Raw genomic sequence first — 18,141 nt, forward strand, 5'->3', positions numbered from 1 at the left:
TTTCTCCTCACAGCACTAAATAAGCATGTCCTCTCTCCTCCAGGCTCCCTCAAGGCATATTCTTTAATTATGTTAATTAATTCATGTTCTGCCCAAAGTACACGCAGTCCTCACTCACAATTACCCGCAAAAAGCCAGCATTTCAATCTTTAAAGTGCTACAGCTCAGAAACTCTTTCGTGTGAAGAAGTTATAGGGCCAAAAGATTCACTGAGGTGGGGGAAGGGCTTGATAGTATAAAGTTGTGAGGCCTGGACAATCCCCTCCCTAATTCCCAGTGAGTAATGCACCTCCTGAGCACTGCTGTTACATCACCTCTTATTCAGTGCTGTAACTGAAAATTCCAGGGATTAGCTGGCGTTAATACAGCATTATGACTAGGCCCTCATCGGACAAAAACACTTTCCAGAGATTTCCCCCACACCATTATCTAGTCCTAAACTCATATCCCATATCCAATCCAGTTTTAACTGTAGTGTGTTCTTTACCGTGTTCAGCATTTATGTGGGCAAAGAAGGATTTCTAAAATTGAACTTTCAGCCTAAATGTGAGGCTAGATTATATCAGCGATAATGTGCAGTGCTGCGTTCTCTGCAGACCGGGATTAACAGAGATTACGCATTCACATTTTCACAAAGGCAGCGTCTGAATGCTCAATGCTCATTTAGCTGACAAAGGAAGTTTATAGTAATGCTTATGAAAGAAGAAATCATTTTGTTGGTCCTTGGGAGAGTCTTAGACTGGGTTTTTACTGAGTCCCCCACTATTAAATCTCCTCCTTGCATCCCTCCCCCAGGTTTTCGAGAAGCAGAGAATGAAGAGTTCTGACGCATTTGGAAGGACACCTGTCTCCCGTGCAGCACAGCGAAGCGCTAGGCAGGCCGCTGGCCTGTCTTGGCAGTGAACGCTAGCGAGAGGAGCACAGATAATTACAAACTCCAGGGAGGCCGTAGGACCAACCTGTTCCTCCAGTCTGATCCAGCAGGTCCTTGCGGCCAACACCACCTCTTTCAAGACCCCCTCCGACCCCCCTACCATCAGGCACACCACATAATGATATGGTCATCACACAAAGGAGATGGTGCCCCTCGGCTCTCTCAACAATCGTACCTTATAATCCAGACCGTGGAGTTTATTCATGACTTTTTTATGCAGCCTGGATGTTGTTGACACACCTAAAACATCATAGATCTGACGCATACTTGAGAAATCATTTCATTATGATAAAAAGGCTCTGTTCCAAAACCTAGTGAGTTGCCTTGCTGTCTTCTCAGGCAGCATTCTGACTGAAATAGAATGATTTACATGAGTTATACAAATAGCTCTATCAACTTGACTAACAATTGACTGAGTTTGGGGTTTTGCTAACAAAGAGCAGTAAGATTATGCTCACTAAGCCTGCATTTATTTGATCCAAAATACAGTAAAAACAGTAATATTGTGAAATGTCTAATTTATTTGTTGCTGAGTTTGTAAGACAACACTGCTCAATATAGGAGAACTTTTGATAACGATTCTTAGTTTGAGACATCACTGTTCTAACCGGACAAAGCTGCAAGCTCTTCAACCCATCCGAACTAGAATAGAAAAGGTTTCAGTTTCACAAGTCATTTTGGATAGATATTTTATCACCAAACTTTTTACAATGCATTATAAGATTGCCTTCTCTGCAAAAGATACATGCTGCCACATAATTTGGCAAATATAAAGTATCTTAGATGCTGCTTACATCTTGAAGAGCGCACTTAAAATGCTACACTCACTAGGTTCAGGAACAGAGTCATTGTGTCTAATTCATTACCGAGTTGGGCACTCTTTATTCAATGTATGTCAGCAAACACAATAAAATATCAAATGAAGCAAATGTTGACCAGGTTAATGTTTGCACGTCATAAATGTATGTCATAAAATTCACTGAGGCTCCAAGATAAAATAATTCTAAAGTGCTTAAAGGATTAGTTCACTTTAAAATGAAAATTTCCTGATAATTTACTCACCCCCATCTCATCCAAGATGTCCGTGTTTTTCTTTCTTCAGTCGAAAAGAAATTACGAAAATTACGAAGGAAAACATTCCAGGATTTTTCTTCACACAATGGACCTAAATGGCAACCAAAATGTTGAAGGTCCAAATCAATGTAGTTTCAAAGTGCTTTGAAGGGCTTCAGAGATTCTGCACGATCCCAGCTGAGGAATAGGGTCTTTTCTAGCGAAACCATCGGCCATTTTCAAGAAAAAATAAACATTTATATACTTTTTAACCTAAATTGCTCTTTTTGCGCTGCTCTGCGACGTGCCACAGATTGCGCAATCACATTGGAAAGGTCACGCTAGACGTAGGTGGAAGTACCAGCCTGAAGGGAACGTGCGAAGACTAATACAAACGCCCTTTACAAAAAAAACCTCCATCACCAACTTCAAAATCATCTGACATCGTTGTTTAAACTTTTTTTACTAAAGGATGTTTGTATTCTTCGCACGAGCGCTTTGTAAACATGGGGGCGGTCCTTCTGCCTACGTCTAGCGTAACCCTTCCGACGTGATTACGTAATCCGTGGTGCAGAGCAGTGCAAGATGAGCAATTTAGGTTACGTTTTTTAGAAAATGACTGATGGTTTTGCTAAATAAGACCCTATTCCTCAGCTGGGATCGTGCAGAGCCTCTGAAGCGCTTTGAAACTGCATTGATTTGGACCTTCAACATTTTGGTTGCCTTTGAGGTCCATTGTGTGGAGAAAAATCCTAAAATGTTTTCCTCAAAAAACTTAATTTCTTTTCCACTGAAGAAAGAAAAACATGAACATCTTGGATGGCACGGGGGTGAGTAAAATATCAGGAAATTTAAATTTTGAAGTGAACTAATCCTTTAATGATTGATTTGTGATATTTTTTCAGTGTCTGGTGGGTGTTCAACTGTTCTGATGTGTGAACATACCGCTGAGGATCTCTTTAAGGCTTTTGAACCAAGTCTCACAGTGGTCCACGCTCAGGTTGTTGAGGTGGATGGGATGGTCCTTGAGTTTGAGCCCTTTCTTCTTGCACTGGAAGAGTGTGATGCCCAGCAGAGTTCCGCCCGTCTGCTGCCCCACGGAGCGTCGCCGCTTTACCTTCACAGCAAACACATCCTTTAGCTCTATATACTCCTCCTGCGTCTTCACATTACGGTCAGCTAAAGCAAACACACAAGAGATATTAAAGGCAGGGTAGGCGATTTGTTCCAGAAACATTTTTGTAATGCTGGTTGAAAATCTCTTCACATCCTGATAGCAATTATTAAGCTAAGTGGTTTATATGTATTTATATGTATATATATCATCTGTGGAAGGCGTAGGACCATAAGATGTTCGGTCCGAATCCATGTGCTACGATGTCCTACCTGCCTGTCAACCTATGTATTTTCATACCTCCGTACACCTGCTTATCACACGTCATCAGCGCGTTTCATGCTACGAGTTAGACAGACAAATACTCTGAGTGGTTTGTGACTCTAATGTATGCGTTTCAATGGCAACACTACCAATGCCGAAATGAATGTGCAGCAGTCAGGTGGTACAGGTCAGTGCTCTTTAAGTTGTTTATGTTCATTATTATTGTAATGTTGTGTGCTTTGATACATGAGGTAGTTTAACACCGTCTCTTGTCTCGTGAAGCTTTGCAAACTCTACTGTACGCATTCATGTGTTTTGGAGGAGGCGTGGCTTTGGAGACGCTCTGAAGGGAGGGTGGGACCTTATGCTTTTAAAGCTAGCTCGCTATTGCTAGCCACTCTGAAAATTTGCCTACCCTACCTTTAATGTTGTAATTAAAGTTTTTTTCACCTCTTGACAACTTGTAATGTGTTTTTTTAATGCCAAAAATTTTTTTTTTATCATTTCACCCTATTTGACCCTTAGAAGCACAGAAGTAATAAAATGTCCTGTTTAATTGAAAGACTTTTCTGCACAAATTTAAAGGGATAGTTCTCCAAAAATATGAAAATTGACCCACCCTTTTGTAGTTCTAAGCCTACAGAGCCCCACAGAAACTTTGACGTCGCTTGCAAAGAACTCAAAAGGTTTGCGAGCGAACGCAATGTTTCTGGTGAGAGAACACAAAAGCATTGACTTATATTTTTTTTTTATCACCATGTCCCTTTATGGGCTCCGTACAACCTGAATGAATTCCAATACCATTCAAAATTTTAGTTCCATTCAAAGTCTCTCATGCTCACTAATTAAGGCTGCATTTATTTGATCAAAAAAACAGTAAAAACATGCATTTTGTGAAATATTATTACAATTTAAAATAACCGTTTTCTATTTGAATATATTTTAAAATGTAATTTATTCCTGTGATGCAAAGCTGAATTTTCAGCATCATTACGCCAGTCTTCAATGTCACATGATCCTTCAGAAATTATTCTAATATGCTGATTTAATGCTAAATACACATTTTTTATTATCATCAATGTTTAACAGCTGCTTAATCATTTTTGTGAAAACCATGACGTCCTTTTTTCAGGATTCTCTGATGAATAGAAAGTTCAAAAGAACAGCATTCATTTGAAATATTAATGTTAACGTTAATGTCATGTTTGATCAATTTAGTCAGTCTTTGCTGAATAAAAGTATTAATTCCTTCAACAACAACAACAACAAAAATCTTACTGACCCCAAACTTTTGAACTGTTTTTCCCCATAGAACAAAAGTCAATGGCGTCCAAAACAATATCAAAACCCTTTGATATTAATTGTATGGACAAAAATATGTTTACAATTTCTTATGATTGTGTTTTACAGAAGAAAGAATTGCATACACACATTTGGAACCACATAATGATGATTAAATGAGAATTTTCATTGTTTAGGGTGAACGATCCCTTTAATTCCTCTGTCTTCTATGAGAACTAAAACAAACAACGAAATCAAGTTTTAATGGGTGAGAATTCAGACTTTAAAAGCACCGCACTTGATACCCCAGCGTTATGATGGGCTGCGAGTTTCCTGTTCTCCCCTAACCCCCGCTGTAAATGATTACCCACAGGCAAACTCCAATTAAACCGCACTGAAATCTGTCGCCGAGCCTTAAGATGGACCGAGTTCTGTAGCTGCCTCTCTAAATGACAGTCTCTCTCCTTGTGTGAAAGCTTTTCTTCATTAGGAGCACCCCAAGCCGCACCTCCACGTTTCAGAACATTAACTGCCCTCTCACATTACTGCGCAAGACACCAGCCGCCATCTGTTCCTACTCAGGCTTCTACTCGAACCTCTCTATACCTCCACCACTCTATTTATTTAACTCCGGAGCTTCGTTTCATTGTGGTCACTCTACAAAACCCAGAGTCAATTGAATTAGTGGGAATAGGAGATAATCTCTCCCGGCAGAGTTTTCCTTGAGCCAGGGCAAATGACAAAGTGGCCCGTGTTAACGGCCGTGTACAGGAAGCTGCCTCCGAGTGAGCGAGGGAGGGTCCTGAATGGAATAGGGGAGAACGGGACGAGGCCAAAAAGGGGGGCTTCTCCCCTGCTACATTACAGTAAGCCGGCACCCTGTCCGAATCAATCTTGGCACATCTGCCTGATGCCGACCGTAAACAGGATTAAAGAAGGACTTATCTGCTTGATGCTAATTGTGTTGCAGTTTTTGCACATGTCCACTCTTAATAATAAAGAGACTCCAAAAGCTGCTGTACAACTGCCCTTTTCAGGCCGTGGTTGTCAGCATGTGCACAGCGCTAGTCAGGTTGGTCTGGGCTCTGATGTTCTAAGGCTTTGGCAACAGGACCTAATTAGTCCCCCCAATTAAGAGCAGGAAAATTGAGTTTAAATGAGCTGCCCGCTAAGTAGAAGCAATGAGATGTAGATTGAGATACTACACCTGGTAAAGCACGAGTCTGACTAGCGTTTTCCTGCTGATCTGCTCAAAAACAGGCCACACAATTGGAACTTTACTTTTTGCTAATACTGTGCTCTCTCTATTTTTGGGAGCTCATAAATTCTTGCTTACGCAAACCTTTTTTTTATATCTCTATTGTTTTTTAGCCACTTTACAGGTCCACACTTGCTAATCTATTTTTAAGGAAATAATGATGCAACTTTAACAACTGCATTAAAATTGGCAGCAAAATTAATCTCTTGACGTGGCTTTGCTGATGCAATTAGAAAGCTAACGCAGGTATTAGAAAGCTGATGTAAGTTAAAATTATGCTAGAAAGAAAAAAAACTACCGAGGTCATTTGCTCATGACTGATTGTTCCCATTTTTTTTTTTTTTTTTTTTTTTTGCGATGAGAACAGGAAGTGTCATAAGGTTAAGCAATAAAAAGGACTGTTTTATTCCATTAATAATTGATTTAAATTTGGTCATATTCCCATTATGTATGCATCATGTGAAGGTGGTTACTTGATTTCCCTAATCCAAATACGACTATATTCAAGCTACAAGATCGCTGAATAAGACAGCTGGCATCAGCCTGTATTAATAGGAATGTTGAGTCACGTAAACACCTTAAACATAATTTCTATTTCAAATAAATGCAGTTTTTTTTCCCCAATTCATATATATATGATATATATATATATATATATATATATATATATATATATATTCACATAGAAAACAGCCATTTATGTTGTAATAATATCTCACAATATTACTGTTTTTACTGTATTTTTGACAGTAAGCAGACTTCTTTCAAAAACATATATATACTGTATATTTTTTACAGTATACATACATACATGAAAATGTATAGATAATGATAGACTTCAAATACACACACACACACACACACACACACACACACACACACACACACACACATATATATATATATATATGAAAATGTATAGATGATAGCTTAAAAATGTATTCCTCGTCTTATGTTCCAGGGGAAAGAAAGACTAAATAAATACCAGTTTTGAGCAACATGAGGGTGAGTAAATGATGACAGAATCTTAACTTTTGGGTGAACTATCCCTTTAATTGGAAAATGTGGTGTCCATGTATTTTAGTGCATTACCTGTGGCATACATTCACAAGTTCAAACTGTATATAACCTAAATGATTGCATATTGCAGCTGTTCAAAAGGCAAAACACACCTTTAAGATGCATATACAGAATATATGTAGATTTCTTGTAAAAGCCGTCACACCTCTTTTGTGTGATCTAAAAGGGATTTGAGAGTAATCCATACAAAAACTCAAAGCTGGGGTTAGAGAAGGGGGTTGAAGAAGATTTTTGCTGCTGGTGCCTCTGCTGCAGGGCACACAAGTTCACAAATAAGAAGGGCCATATGTTCAGGGTCATTGGTCTAAAGGGGCTGCAAAGGGCCAAATCAATATGACACGTCTGGTAACACGCGAGGTCATATAACACGGAGCCCTCCTGAAGACTGCCTATGGATCTGTCGTCTCCGGAGAGCTCATCTCTCTCATTGACAATTACATGCGTCTCTGTGTGTAGACACCACTCACAGCCGGCGCTGACACACACATGCACATGCTATCATCACAGCCTGTCGATTCATGTTTTCTGGATTACATGAAATCAGGCTTGATGAAATTAAGTTCAGTGCAGTAGTAGGACGAGTTGTTGCACTTGTTTAGCCTAAAGTTTTGCCTCAAACATCCATGAGACATCAATTATCTGTAATGTATAAATTAAATTGATTTAACTTGATTAACATAAAATGTAAATTAGTTTGCAAAAGTCAATATTGTCAGTTGCAAGTTGATATGATATACACTATATTTCCAAAAGTATTGGGACACCCCTCCAACTCATTGAATTCAGGTGTTCCAATCACTTCCATGGCCACAGGTGTATAAAACCAAGCACCTTCTACAAACATTTGTGAAAGAATGGGTGCTCTCAGGAGCTCAGTGAATTTAAGCGTGGTACTGTGATAGGTTGCCACCAGTGCAAATTTCCTCCATTCATGAACTTTCCTCACTACTAAATATTGTACGGTCAACTGTTAGTGGTATTATAACAAAGTGGAAGCAATTGGGAACAACAGTAACTCAGCCACGAAGTGTTAGGCCACATAAAATCACAGACCCGGGTCAGCGCATGCTGAGGCGCACAGGGTGCAGAAGTCGCCAACAGTCAATAGCTACAGACCTCCAAACTTTGTGTGGCCTTCAGATCAGCTCAAGAACAGTGCATAGAGAGTTTCATGGAATGGGTTTCCATGGCCGAGCAGCTGCATCCAAGCCTTACATCACTAAGTGCAATGCAAAGCGTTGGATGTAGTGGTGTAAAGCACGCCACTACTGGACTCTAGAGCAGTGGAGACGTGTTCTCTGGAGTGACGAATCACGCTTCTCTGTCTGGCAATCCGATCGATGAGTTTGGGTTTGGCGGTTGCCCAGAGAACGTTACTTGCCTGACTGCATTGTGTCAAGTGTAAAGTTTGGTGGAGGGGGGTTATGGTGTGGGGTTGTTTTTTTTCAGGGGCTGGACTTGCCCCCTTAGGTCCAGTTAAAGGAACTCTTAATGCTTCAGCATACCAAGACATTTTTGGCAATGTCATGCTCCCAATTTTGTGGGAACAGTTTGGGGATGGCCCCTTCCTGTTCCAACATGACTGCGCACCAGTGCACAAAGCAAGGTCCATAAAGACATGGGTGAGCGAGTTTGGTGTGACTGGCCTGCACAGAGTCCTGACATCAACCCGATAAAACACCTTTGAGATGAATTAGAGTGGAGACTGTGAGCCAGGCCTTCTCCACCAACATCTGTGCCTGACCTCACAAATGCGCTTCTAGAAGAATGGTCAAAAATACCCATATACACACTCCTAAACCTTCTGGAAAGGCTTTCCAGAAGAGTTGAAGCTGTTATAGCTTAACTTTATTATTATTAATTTATGACTTCAATTAAAGCTATTTATATATTGCCGAATAAAGCTATATATATACATATATATGTATTTTGCACTGTGTGTCATTATTTATAAGAACAATTATTTAAAAAATAATTTAAATTAGCTCTTTATGTTAGAAGTTGCTGTTTTGCATGCTAGGAAATTAGTTAATTAGTTGAAAATACCAATTCTGTTGAACCTCACAGGGCGGATATCCAGAGAGCAGAAAACAAAGCAGGGAACAACGAGAATGTGGCCCCCAGCGTGGCAAGTGTCATATTCTGGCGCACATGAGGCTGATTTCAGATGACAAGATGGGAACAGCCCTTCATTTGAGGCACAGTAAGACACTGGGAGATTAAATAAAACTGTGCACTCTTCTAGAAAACTTTATTGCTTCCAGATGGATACAAGCTTCCTCTCAGCAGCGCTCCGGCAAAGGCGAGACGCAGGGGGCCCGACGTCATGTCATCATGCAACTAATGTATGGACAAAAAGAATCAATTCTACACCGGGAATGATTTGAGCTGCTAGACTTTGTTCCAGTGAGATTTCAATATGCATGTTGTCGGATGCATATGCAGTGATTTTATTAGTGGTGCTTGAAGCATCACCTTTAGCATTGCTCATACTTAAGATTAGTGATTTGAACAAAACCTTAAAACTGTAAACTTCAAAATCAACTGTAATCCTGTACTGTATGTGATTCAGAAATAAATGAAACCTGCAGCCAGTTGAGGAGAAGTGATTAGACTAACAATTGTTGCAAGGTAGATAATAAAATGGCCAAGATAATCTCATAGACTCGCATTGAAGGAGGGACCATAGCCATTTCTAGATACTCTTGCCAGTATAAGCATATGGCACTCTGTAAAAATGTCAACAAGAGATTTTTTGGAGTAAAATATCTAAAAATGTACTTAAGAAACAACACTGCATAACATATTAAGACTTATACCTTGGTCTGTTTAAATACTCAATTCTGATTGGTTGGAAGGTGTGCAGTAAAACCGTTTAATGCACAGGTAGTTCCAGTCAGTTTGATTACAATTAATCCGCCACTATAAACATTGGTAGCACAGTTACAATTGCAAACAGAGTGAGAGACATATATTAAAATGTTTGTTTATTTAGGTAGGCTAAATGGATGATTTTTGCATATTGTTTAATTTGTACGGTGCATTTGGCAATTTTGAGAAATGGGCCCAGGCACAAGACGAAATAGAAGACTTGGAGAGACTTGGAAGACTTCCGCTTCTCGTCGGGTGGTTCTTCGCCACTATGTCGTGCATTAAAATCCTTTAATGCATGGCTAGCCGTGGATTATCCCTTACTTGTTTACAACACCCTAGTATCAAGTTTTTTTACAGGTAAGCACCACTCCTTCAATCTAGTTATTTCTCCATTTACTAAATATCATGAATGTCTTTTAAATCTTCACCTGCATTCACAGGGTTCGGTCTGGCAGAGGGTCTCTTTGTCTCATCTTCTCCCTACTCGTTGTTGATGCGTGCAGCGCTCTCGCAGATGAAACTAATACCGTGGTTTGAAAGGGGTCCAACTGCGGAAAGCCCGTGCCAGGTCAGCAAGCCACTCTTTGCCCCCATGTTGTGTGGGGCCATGTGGTTCCCAGCATGGCGTCCGAGAGCATATTTTCCACCTGTGCCTGTGGAAGCCTGTGTGCCCAGACCCACACACCAAAACCCAATATTTACATTTTTATATTGCCGTATTCAAGCCCCCAGGATGCAAACAAAGGAGGCAGCGTCTGTTTGTTCCCTGTGTGCAATTAGACTGTGACACTGTATATCCCTATTGCAATACAGAGGGGTCACACACTTGAACTTTGACTGTGTTCGGTACATATGCCAGCTGATTGGCGTGCACAAGACAATCTGTTTGCTCAATTGCATTTTAAAGAATCTATAAAACTAAAAAACTGCATATTACTGTATCATTTTTGGTTTTAGTCAGCCCACATATACTCTGTGCATGCAGATTTTCATAATTGTACACATCTCTTGCTCTTTGCATGTTTGTTAATTAAATGTAATATATTTTGGCTAAATTATGCATTCAGCTACCAATAAGAGTATAGTACTCACCACTAGAACTTTTTTCATTTCATTTTTTATTTGTTTTTTGTTTCGTCTCATTTATGGAATAAATGTCCAGAGTTTTTTGGACTCCAACATTCTTTAAAATATTCTCTTTTATGTTTGTTTTCTTTTGTTTCATCTTGTTTCCTTTTGTCTCGTTTATGGGGTCCAGTGTTGTTTGGACTCCAACATTCTTTAAAATATTCTCTTTTATGTTTGTTTTCTTTTGTTTCATCTTGTTTCCTTTTGTCTCGTTTATGGGGTCCAGTGTTGTTTGGACTCCAACATTCTTTAAAATATTCTCTTTTATGTTTGTTTTGTTTCGTCTGGTTTCCTTTTGTCTCGTTTATGGGGTCCAGTGTTGTTTGGACTCCAACATTCTTTAAAATATTCTCTTTTATGTTTGTTTTGTTTTGTTTTGTTTCGTCTTGTTTCCTTTTGTCTCGTTTATGGGGTCCAGTGTTGTTTGGACTCCAACATTCTTCAAAATATTCTCTTTTATGTTTGTTTTGTTTTGTTTTATTTTGTTTATTTTGTTTTGTTTTGTTTTGTTTTGTTTCGTCTGGTTTCCTTTTGTCTCGTTTATAGGGTCCAGTGTTGTTTGGACTCCAACATTCTTTAAAATATTCTCTTTTATGTTTGTTTTCTTTTGTTTCATCTTGTTTCCTTTTGTCTCGTTTATGGGGTCCAGTGTTGTTTGGACTCCAGCATTCTTTAAAATATTCTCTTTTATGTTTCTTTTTTTTTGTTTCGTCTTGTTTCCTTTTGTCTCGTTTATGGGGTCCAGTGTTGTTTGGATTCCAACATTCTTTAAAATATTATCTTTTATGTTTTGCAGAATAATGAAGTTCATACAAGTTTGGAACAACATAAGTGTAAGTAAATGACGATAGATTTTAATTGTTTTGCTTTGATGTTTTTGTATTGTCTTGTGTTTTCTTGTCTTGTTTTGTTTTGTTTCATTTCGTTTCATTTTGTCTCATCTCATTTATGGGGTCCAGTGTTGTTTGGACTCCAACATCTTTAAAATATTTTATTTTATGTTTTGCAGAATATTCGAGGTTCATACAAGTTTGGAACAACATAAGTGTAAGTAAATCAAGATAGATTTTAAATTTTTTGCTTGGATGTTTTTGTCTTGTCTTGTCTTGTCTTGTTTTGTTTCGTCTCGTTTATGGGGTCCAGTGATGTTTGGACTCCAGAGGTGTAAACAGTGCCGCCGCTCCCACCACGCGCTGCGCGTAGGGCACCAAGTGCTCAGGGGGGCACCCCAAGAAAATGCTCTCTCTACCCCACCCCTACAAATTCGCGACCGCTGCCAACCGCGGACATCATAAAATGATCGCTTAGGACATCAAAATGGTCAGCGGTGGGACTGGGTGTAAAGAGTACCTGAAAACAATACTTGAGTAAAAGTACAGATTCCTTACAGTGAAAATGACTCCATTACAGGTTACAAGTCACCAATTCCAATACAACTTGAGTAAAAGTCTTAAAGTATCAGATTTTAACAGTACTTAAGTACTAAATATAGGCTCAATAATGCACTAGTCCTCGACGCCTGAGAGACATACCAGTGAAAATAAGAAACAATTGATTTGTAAGATCAAAATAAAACTGAACCCCTCAATACTGCAATAAATCAAGTCTCTTGAAACATCTACAAACTCTCAAGTCTCAGTTAAATTCAAGTGCACAAACAGGTCATAAGTAAACCAATATCCTTCAAAAAGGTCTCGTCAATATAGTGGGTAAATAAAATAATGTTAAGTAAATTTAAATAGTCAAAGCGTTTCTTGCACTGGATGTGCTGGTTTCAGCCTCATCACCTACTGCAGTCAGGACCTCATCTCATAAATCAAAGACTTGCGATTCATCAACTACCTGCTAATGCACTCGCATTCATGTAAAGTAGTCATGTTGACATGTTTGGGTGAGTAAAGGCAAAACGCACAAGATATAGTACCTTCAATGCCCTTAGATGGCGATATCGCTTTTTTAGAGCAGAAACAAACTGCTGCAGAAAAAGTTAGGTGCCATGCAAAATGTAATGTGCAATTGCATACTCAACACAAATGTATTGGAGTAAAAAGTACATTTACTTGTTCAAAAGTGTAGTCAAGTAGAGAGTAAAAGTTGCTAATATCTCTGATACTCAGTACAACTACAAAGTAGCCAAAAAGATACTTAAGTACAACTAATTACATTTACTTAAATACTTTACACCACTGTTGGACTTCAACATTCTTTAAAATATTTTATTTTGTGTTTTGCAGAATAATGAAAGTCATACACGTTTGGAACAACATAGTAAGTGTAAGTAAATGAAGATTTTTTTTTGTCTTGTCTTGCCATCCTTTTATTTTAATAAACGTTCTTGTGCTTAAATTGTCCCGGTGAAAAAACTGCAGATTAACTCAGGTGTATGGCAAGAGGCATTTCATGCGATGCAAAACTGTTCTTATGCTGTCATACAGTTTTGAAATTGCGTACGGCTCTCTCTGTGGGTCTGTTACCAGAGGCTCCTACTCCGAGTCTCAGGTGTTAGTAGAAGAGCTGAGCATGTCTCAGCATAATGACTCATTATTGATGCTAATGATGTTCTGCTCATTATTTTTAAACAGGCTCTAGAAATAAACAATTAACATCACCTACTTGTCATTATGCTCCCAGCCAAAATACTTTGAGGATGTGAAGGGGAGAAAATGTGATCTGTACGACTGGATAGCTTAAATAAGTAACATAACTTAATTAATGTGGCTAAATTACTAAATTAATTGTTGTATCTATAGTTGCAGAACATGTTTTTTGTATGTTGATTGATGCTTATCGGAGAGTATACAGTTATTTAGCACTGATGTTGACTGATGTGACACTGCTGAACGCTTGTTTCTGCACTGCATTTTTCCATGCGGAGGACAGAGAATGTGTCTTGACTAAAAAATGTCCCCCTTCTGTCCCTCGGTACTGTGAAATGGGATCAGATAACCTCAGCGGTGCAATTAGCCTTAGAAATCTGAGGCTGAGCCAGTCAGTCCAGTTCCAGAGAGCTACACTGGGGCAGATGCTCCATGCTGACCGCAATGGTCAACCAAAGTCCTCAGAGTTCTGGGAAAAACAGGTCATTTTCAAAGATCTAATAGTACCACAGCTTGTGTATGGTAAACCATCTAGCATTTGCACGCATGACATGCTCGTTCAGTTCAGCGCCCATATAAATGGCTAAAGTGATCGATGAAACAAAAGCTGAGAAGTCAATATTTTAGGATATGATCTGAAGCAAAATCATTTTAAAACGCATATAGAAGAAGAACGGCTTTGTGCATCTCTCATCTAATGTATTACTCCCTCTACTCAGAGATAAGTGAGCATGTATTCAGGATATACTCTATAAAGTAATTCGATTCTCTACTGTCGATTCTCTACAAGGTGGACAGGTTCATCTCCAAGCCATCATTTAAGCCGTGGAGTTCAGTGCAAACATTTTAGGTGCTTTTCAGCAACATGCATCGTCTTCCTAAACTGTTGCCTTCTGTATCCAGTTTTATGATTAAAAAAATAAAAAAATAAAAGCACACATTTGCAATCTCGGTCCCATGAGCTTTGTTTTTATACGTTTACAGAGCCAGAGGTAATAGCAGCGCACACATGGCATGAACCCACCAGAGTGATCTAAATGATTTGCGTGGACTGGAGGCGTGAACTGCTCTGGCACCCACATCAAATCACGGTGGTTGTACGTTCAACAGACAAACTGAAGTAAAGCCAAGGCCAATGCTAAGCAAATTCAGGGTTCAAAAAGTCAAACCCAGATCCCTTTGGCAAACAACCCCAGTCTCCCGTGCGCTTCTGTGATTGCGGCTGAATATGAGGCCAATTCAGCGGGCTCTACTTTCATTTTTAAAAGGTGAGCTAACTCTCATGTTTACTCATGGTTAGGCTGTAGGTGATGCCTCGTGAGCGGTATTTTAAAAACATACAGTACAAATAGCACTGACCTCTAAAAAAAGAAACTCTATATATAATTTACAGTTTGTCCTTTTGTCAGCCCTGGCTAGAGCTGTCTTAAAGGGATAGTTCACACAAAAATTTAACTTCTGTCATCCTTTACTCACCCTCATGTCGCTCCAAACCCATATGATTTTGTTCTAACAAATGACAAAGAAGTGTCGCAAAAGTACTTAAGGACAAACCTAATGATGCCATATTTGAATTAAAGTTATAATCAAGGGCAAGATTTTCAGTGAATAATTACTACATTTTCAGTTGTTCATCAAAGAAAGGCTTCAAAATACTTTGGATATATGGTAGCACATGACATAGTCAAGTTTTCTTTGCACTGTTTAAAATAAAGGTTCCAAAAAGGTTTATTTGCAATAGAAGAACCGTTTTGGCAGAACCTGATTTCGCCAAGTACAACATGTTCCTGGATTAACATTCCATTCAACCAATCAGATTTGAGGGTCAAGTTTACAGTTTATGTCAAGTTTAGGATTACAAGCAGGGTTAGGTAATTCTACACCAGTGTTATTCACCTTTCATTTTCCTCTGATTTTAGAGATAACGTATGGGCAGGGTTAGGGTTAGGTTTAGGAGTAAGGATAGGGATGGGGCTAGGACTAAATATTCAGACAGGAATGTTGTTCCAGGATCAACAAAATATGTCCACCCAGGAACGGATCTAACTTCAGAACATGGACCATTGCGTTCCTTAAAGCTGCACTATGTAAAATTTTTTCAGTAAAATATCCAAAAACCACTAGGCCAGTGTTATATATTTTGTTCAGTTGAGTACTTACAATAACCCAAATGTTTCCAACTATTTGTAAATAGTGAGAAAATTGCTATTTTAACCAAGGAACCGGGACGTGTGAGGGAGTCGCCTGTCGATGGCGTCATATCTGCGTTCCCCTCGGTTTCCAGTTTATTTTTGCAGAAACGCTTTACTCTCACTGCAGTGTCATAGCAGCCGCCGAGCGAACGTAGAGTAACGTCATAACATCATTTTCAACACACTCAGATGTATCTAATATGATAAACAGAGCTGCGTTACCTCATAATCATGACCGGAAAAGCAGAAATGGCGCCGGCGACTGTGGCATAATAAAAGTCCCGCTGCTCGCGAGGCGTTTGTGTTGCCTTCATCTTATTAACAATCGCTCCAGCAGCCTTGCTCAGCTCCACAGCACTCGGTCCTGCTCTGCTTCATACTACAGTAACATTACTAATCGCATCACTTTTTAGGGAGGCTTCAGCCTTTCTAACATATGAAACTGGCTGGAGGCTTCGGCTTCGTCACGTTTTTTAATCTGTGTTAATCAGCATGCTCTTCAATCCGCTGTGGCGGCGAATAGGCCGCACGTCAGAAGCAAAGGTGTGTGCGTTGATCTGAGCCTCATTGGTCTGTCACCGCTCATCAATGCCAAAATATTTAAGAAAACCAATCAAATCAGAGTAGGCGGGCTTTATGTTCACACAGAAGCTGCTGAGGCGGAGCACGAATTTTAGCAGCACGACCTGACGTCAAGTGCGAGATATGTAATAGCTAAACTAAACTTTTCATATTTGACAGCTGCTTCTCAGTCAGAAATGTTAAACAAATGACAAAAATATTCAGCCAGATTAATAAACTTTTGTCTAATTTCGCCATTTTGAATTTCGCCATTTTGAATTGAAATAGGTAATGTCATTTATAATATAATTAACAAACAAGAAATATTAACAAAGCCATTTTCTTCATATTAGGCATAAGATTAATAGTAATTAATGAATGTGTGCATATTGTAAATTAATAATTCCATTTGTAGCTCTCAGTGAAAAAAAAGTTCCGCTTTTTTCAGCTTGTATTGGGCATAAGATTAGTAATGAATGTGTGCATATTGTGAATTAATTTAACAAATTTAGCTTTCCTGTTAGCCTTCGAAAATGATTCATAAAACATATAAATATCAGTTAAACATGTGTTTACTTTCTTCACTGACAAAAATGGAAAAACTTTATCAGTCATATCTGCCCACTGACATGGTTTTCAAGCTGTTGTTATCAAATTTTTTGGCGTTCAGAACATCTTAAAATGCACATATGTAGGCATATGGCCATGCCCCCGAAAAGAAATAATAAACAGCCAATATCCTAATATGCATACTAATAAGCTACTAGTTAATAGTGAGAATTGGACCCTAAACTAAAGTCATTTTTTTTAAGTCAAATTTTTTTTTCATACCCTCACTGGGGGCTGAGCCCCCCTAAAATGAAAATCCTAGAATCGCCCCTGATCGCATCCATGAACATGATTTCTGCCAGTGTCCTATCCCGATTCTTTTCAACCGGCAGAGGTGAAGACCACATCTGCGCTCATCCGTGGCGTCATCAAACTACGCCTTTATTGTTAATAGGCGACCTCTAGCAGACGGAAAAGTTACATAGTGCACCTTTAAAGAACCATTCAGTGATCATTTCACTGAAGAACCATGTTTTTCTTATAGTAAGAAGAACATAATGATAATCTTTTTCCACTATAAAGAACCTTTTGTAAAAGACTCCATGGATGTGAAAGGTTCTTCATGGAGCCATCAATGCAAATAAAGAACCCCTTTTTTAAAGATTTATTTTTGGTGGGCTTTTTATTTTTTGCCTTTACCATGCTAGGACAGTTAGCAAAGTGTGACAGAGAGAGGGGGACGGGATCAGGAAAGGCCCCCGAGCCAGGACTCCAACTTGGGTCGCCCAAAGTGCAACAGTGCTATATGTCGGCGCACTGCCCATGAGGCTATCACCACCGACAAGAACCTTTCTTTTTAAGAGTGTAGGGTGCTTTTTTGATCATTTTGAAGCTTGATGGCTCTGGTCCTCATTCACTTTGATTATATGGAAAAGTCAGAATATTGTCCAAAAAAATCTATTTTGTGTTCCAAGGAAGACGAAAAAAGAAACATCAGAGTGAGATCTTGCAACATTTAGTCCTTTATACTCACCAAGGTTGCATTTATTTGCTCAGCAAAACAGCAATATTGTGAAATATTCTTACAATTTAAAAGAAATGCCTATTTTAAAATACTTTAAAATGTAATTCATTCCTGTGATGGCAAAGCTCAATTTTCAGCATCATTACTCCAGTCTTCAGAAATCATTCTAATATGCTGATTTACTGCACAACAAACATTTCTGATTTCTAATATTTTTGTGGGAACTGTGTAT

The 18,141-nt window shown here is 39.0% G+C and overlaps 1 protein-coding gene across 1 annotated transcript in view; it reads right to left on the reverse strand.

Annotated features, from left to right (window-relative positions):
- cerkl (CERK like autophagy regulator) overlaps positions 1–18,141 on the reverse strand; it is a 98,554-nt gene that overhangs the window by 75,641 nt on the left and 4,772 nt on the right. Inside the window, exon 2 of the mRNA XM_079821094.1 lies at positions 2,933–3,166. Within this exon, the coding sequence (XP_079677220.1) occupies positions 2,933–3,166 (234 nt within the window). The remainder of the gene's footprint in view (positions 1–2,932; positions 3,167–18,141) is intronic.

Source organism: Gobio gobio (assembly GCF_949357685.1).
Source record: "Gobio gobio genome assembly, chromosome: 7".
Taxonomy (NCBI): Eukaryota; Metazoa; Chordata; class Actinopteri; order Cypriniformes; family Gobionidae; genus Gobio; species Gobio gobio.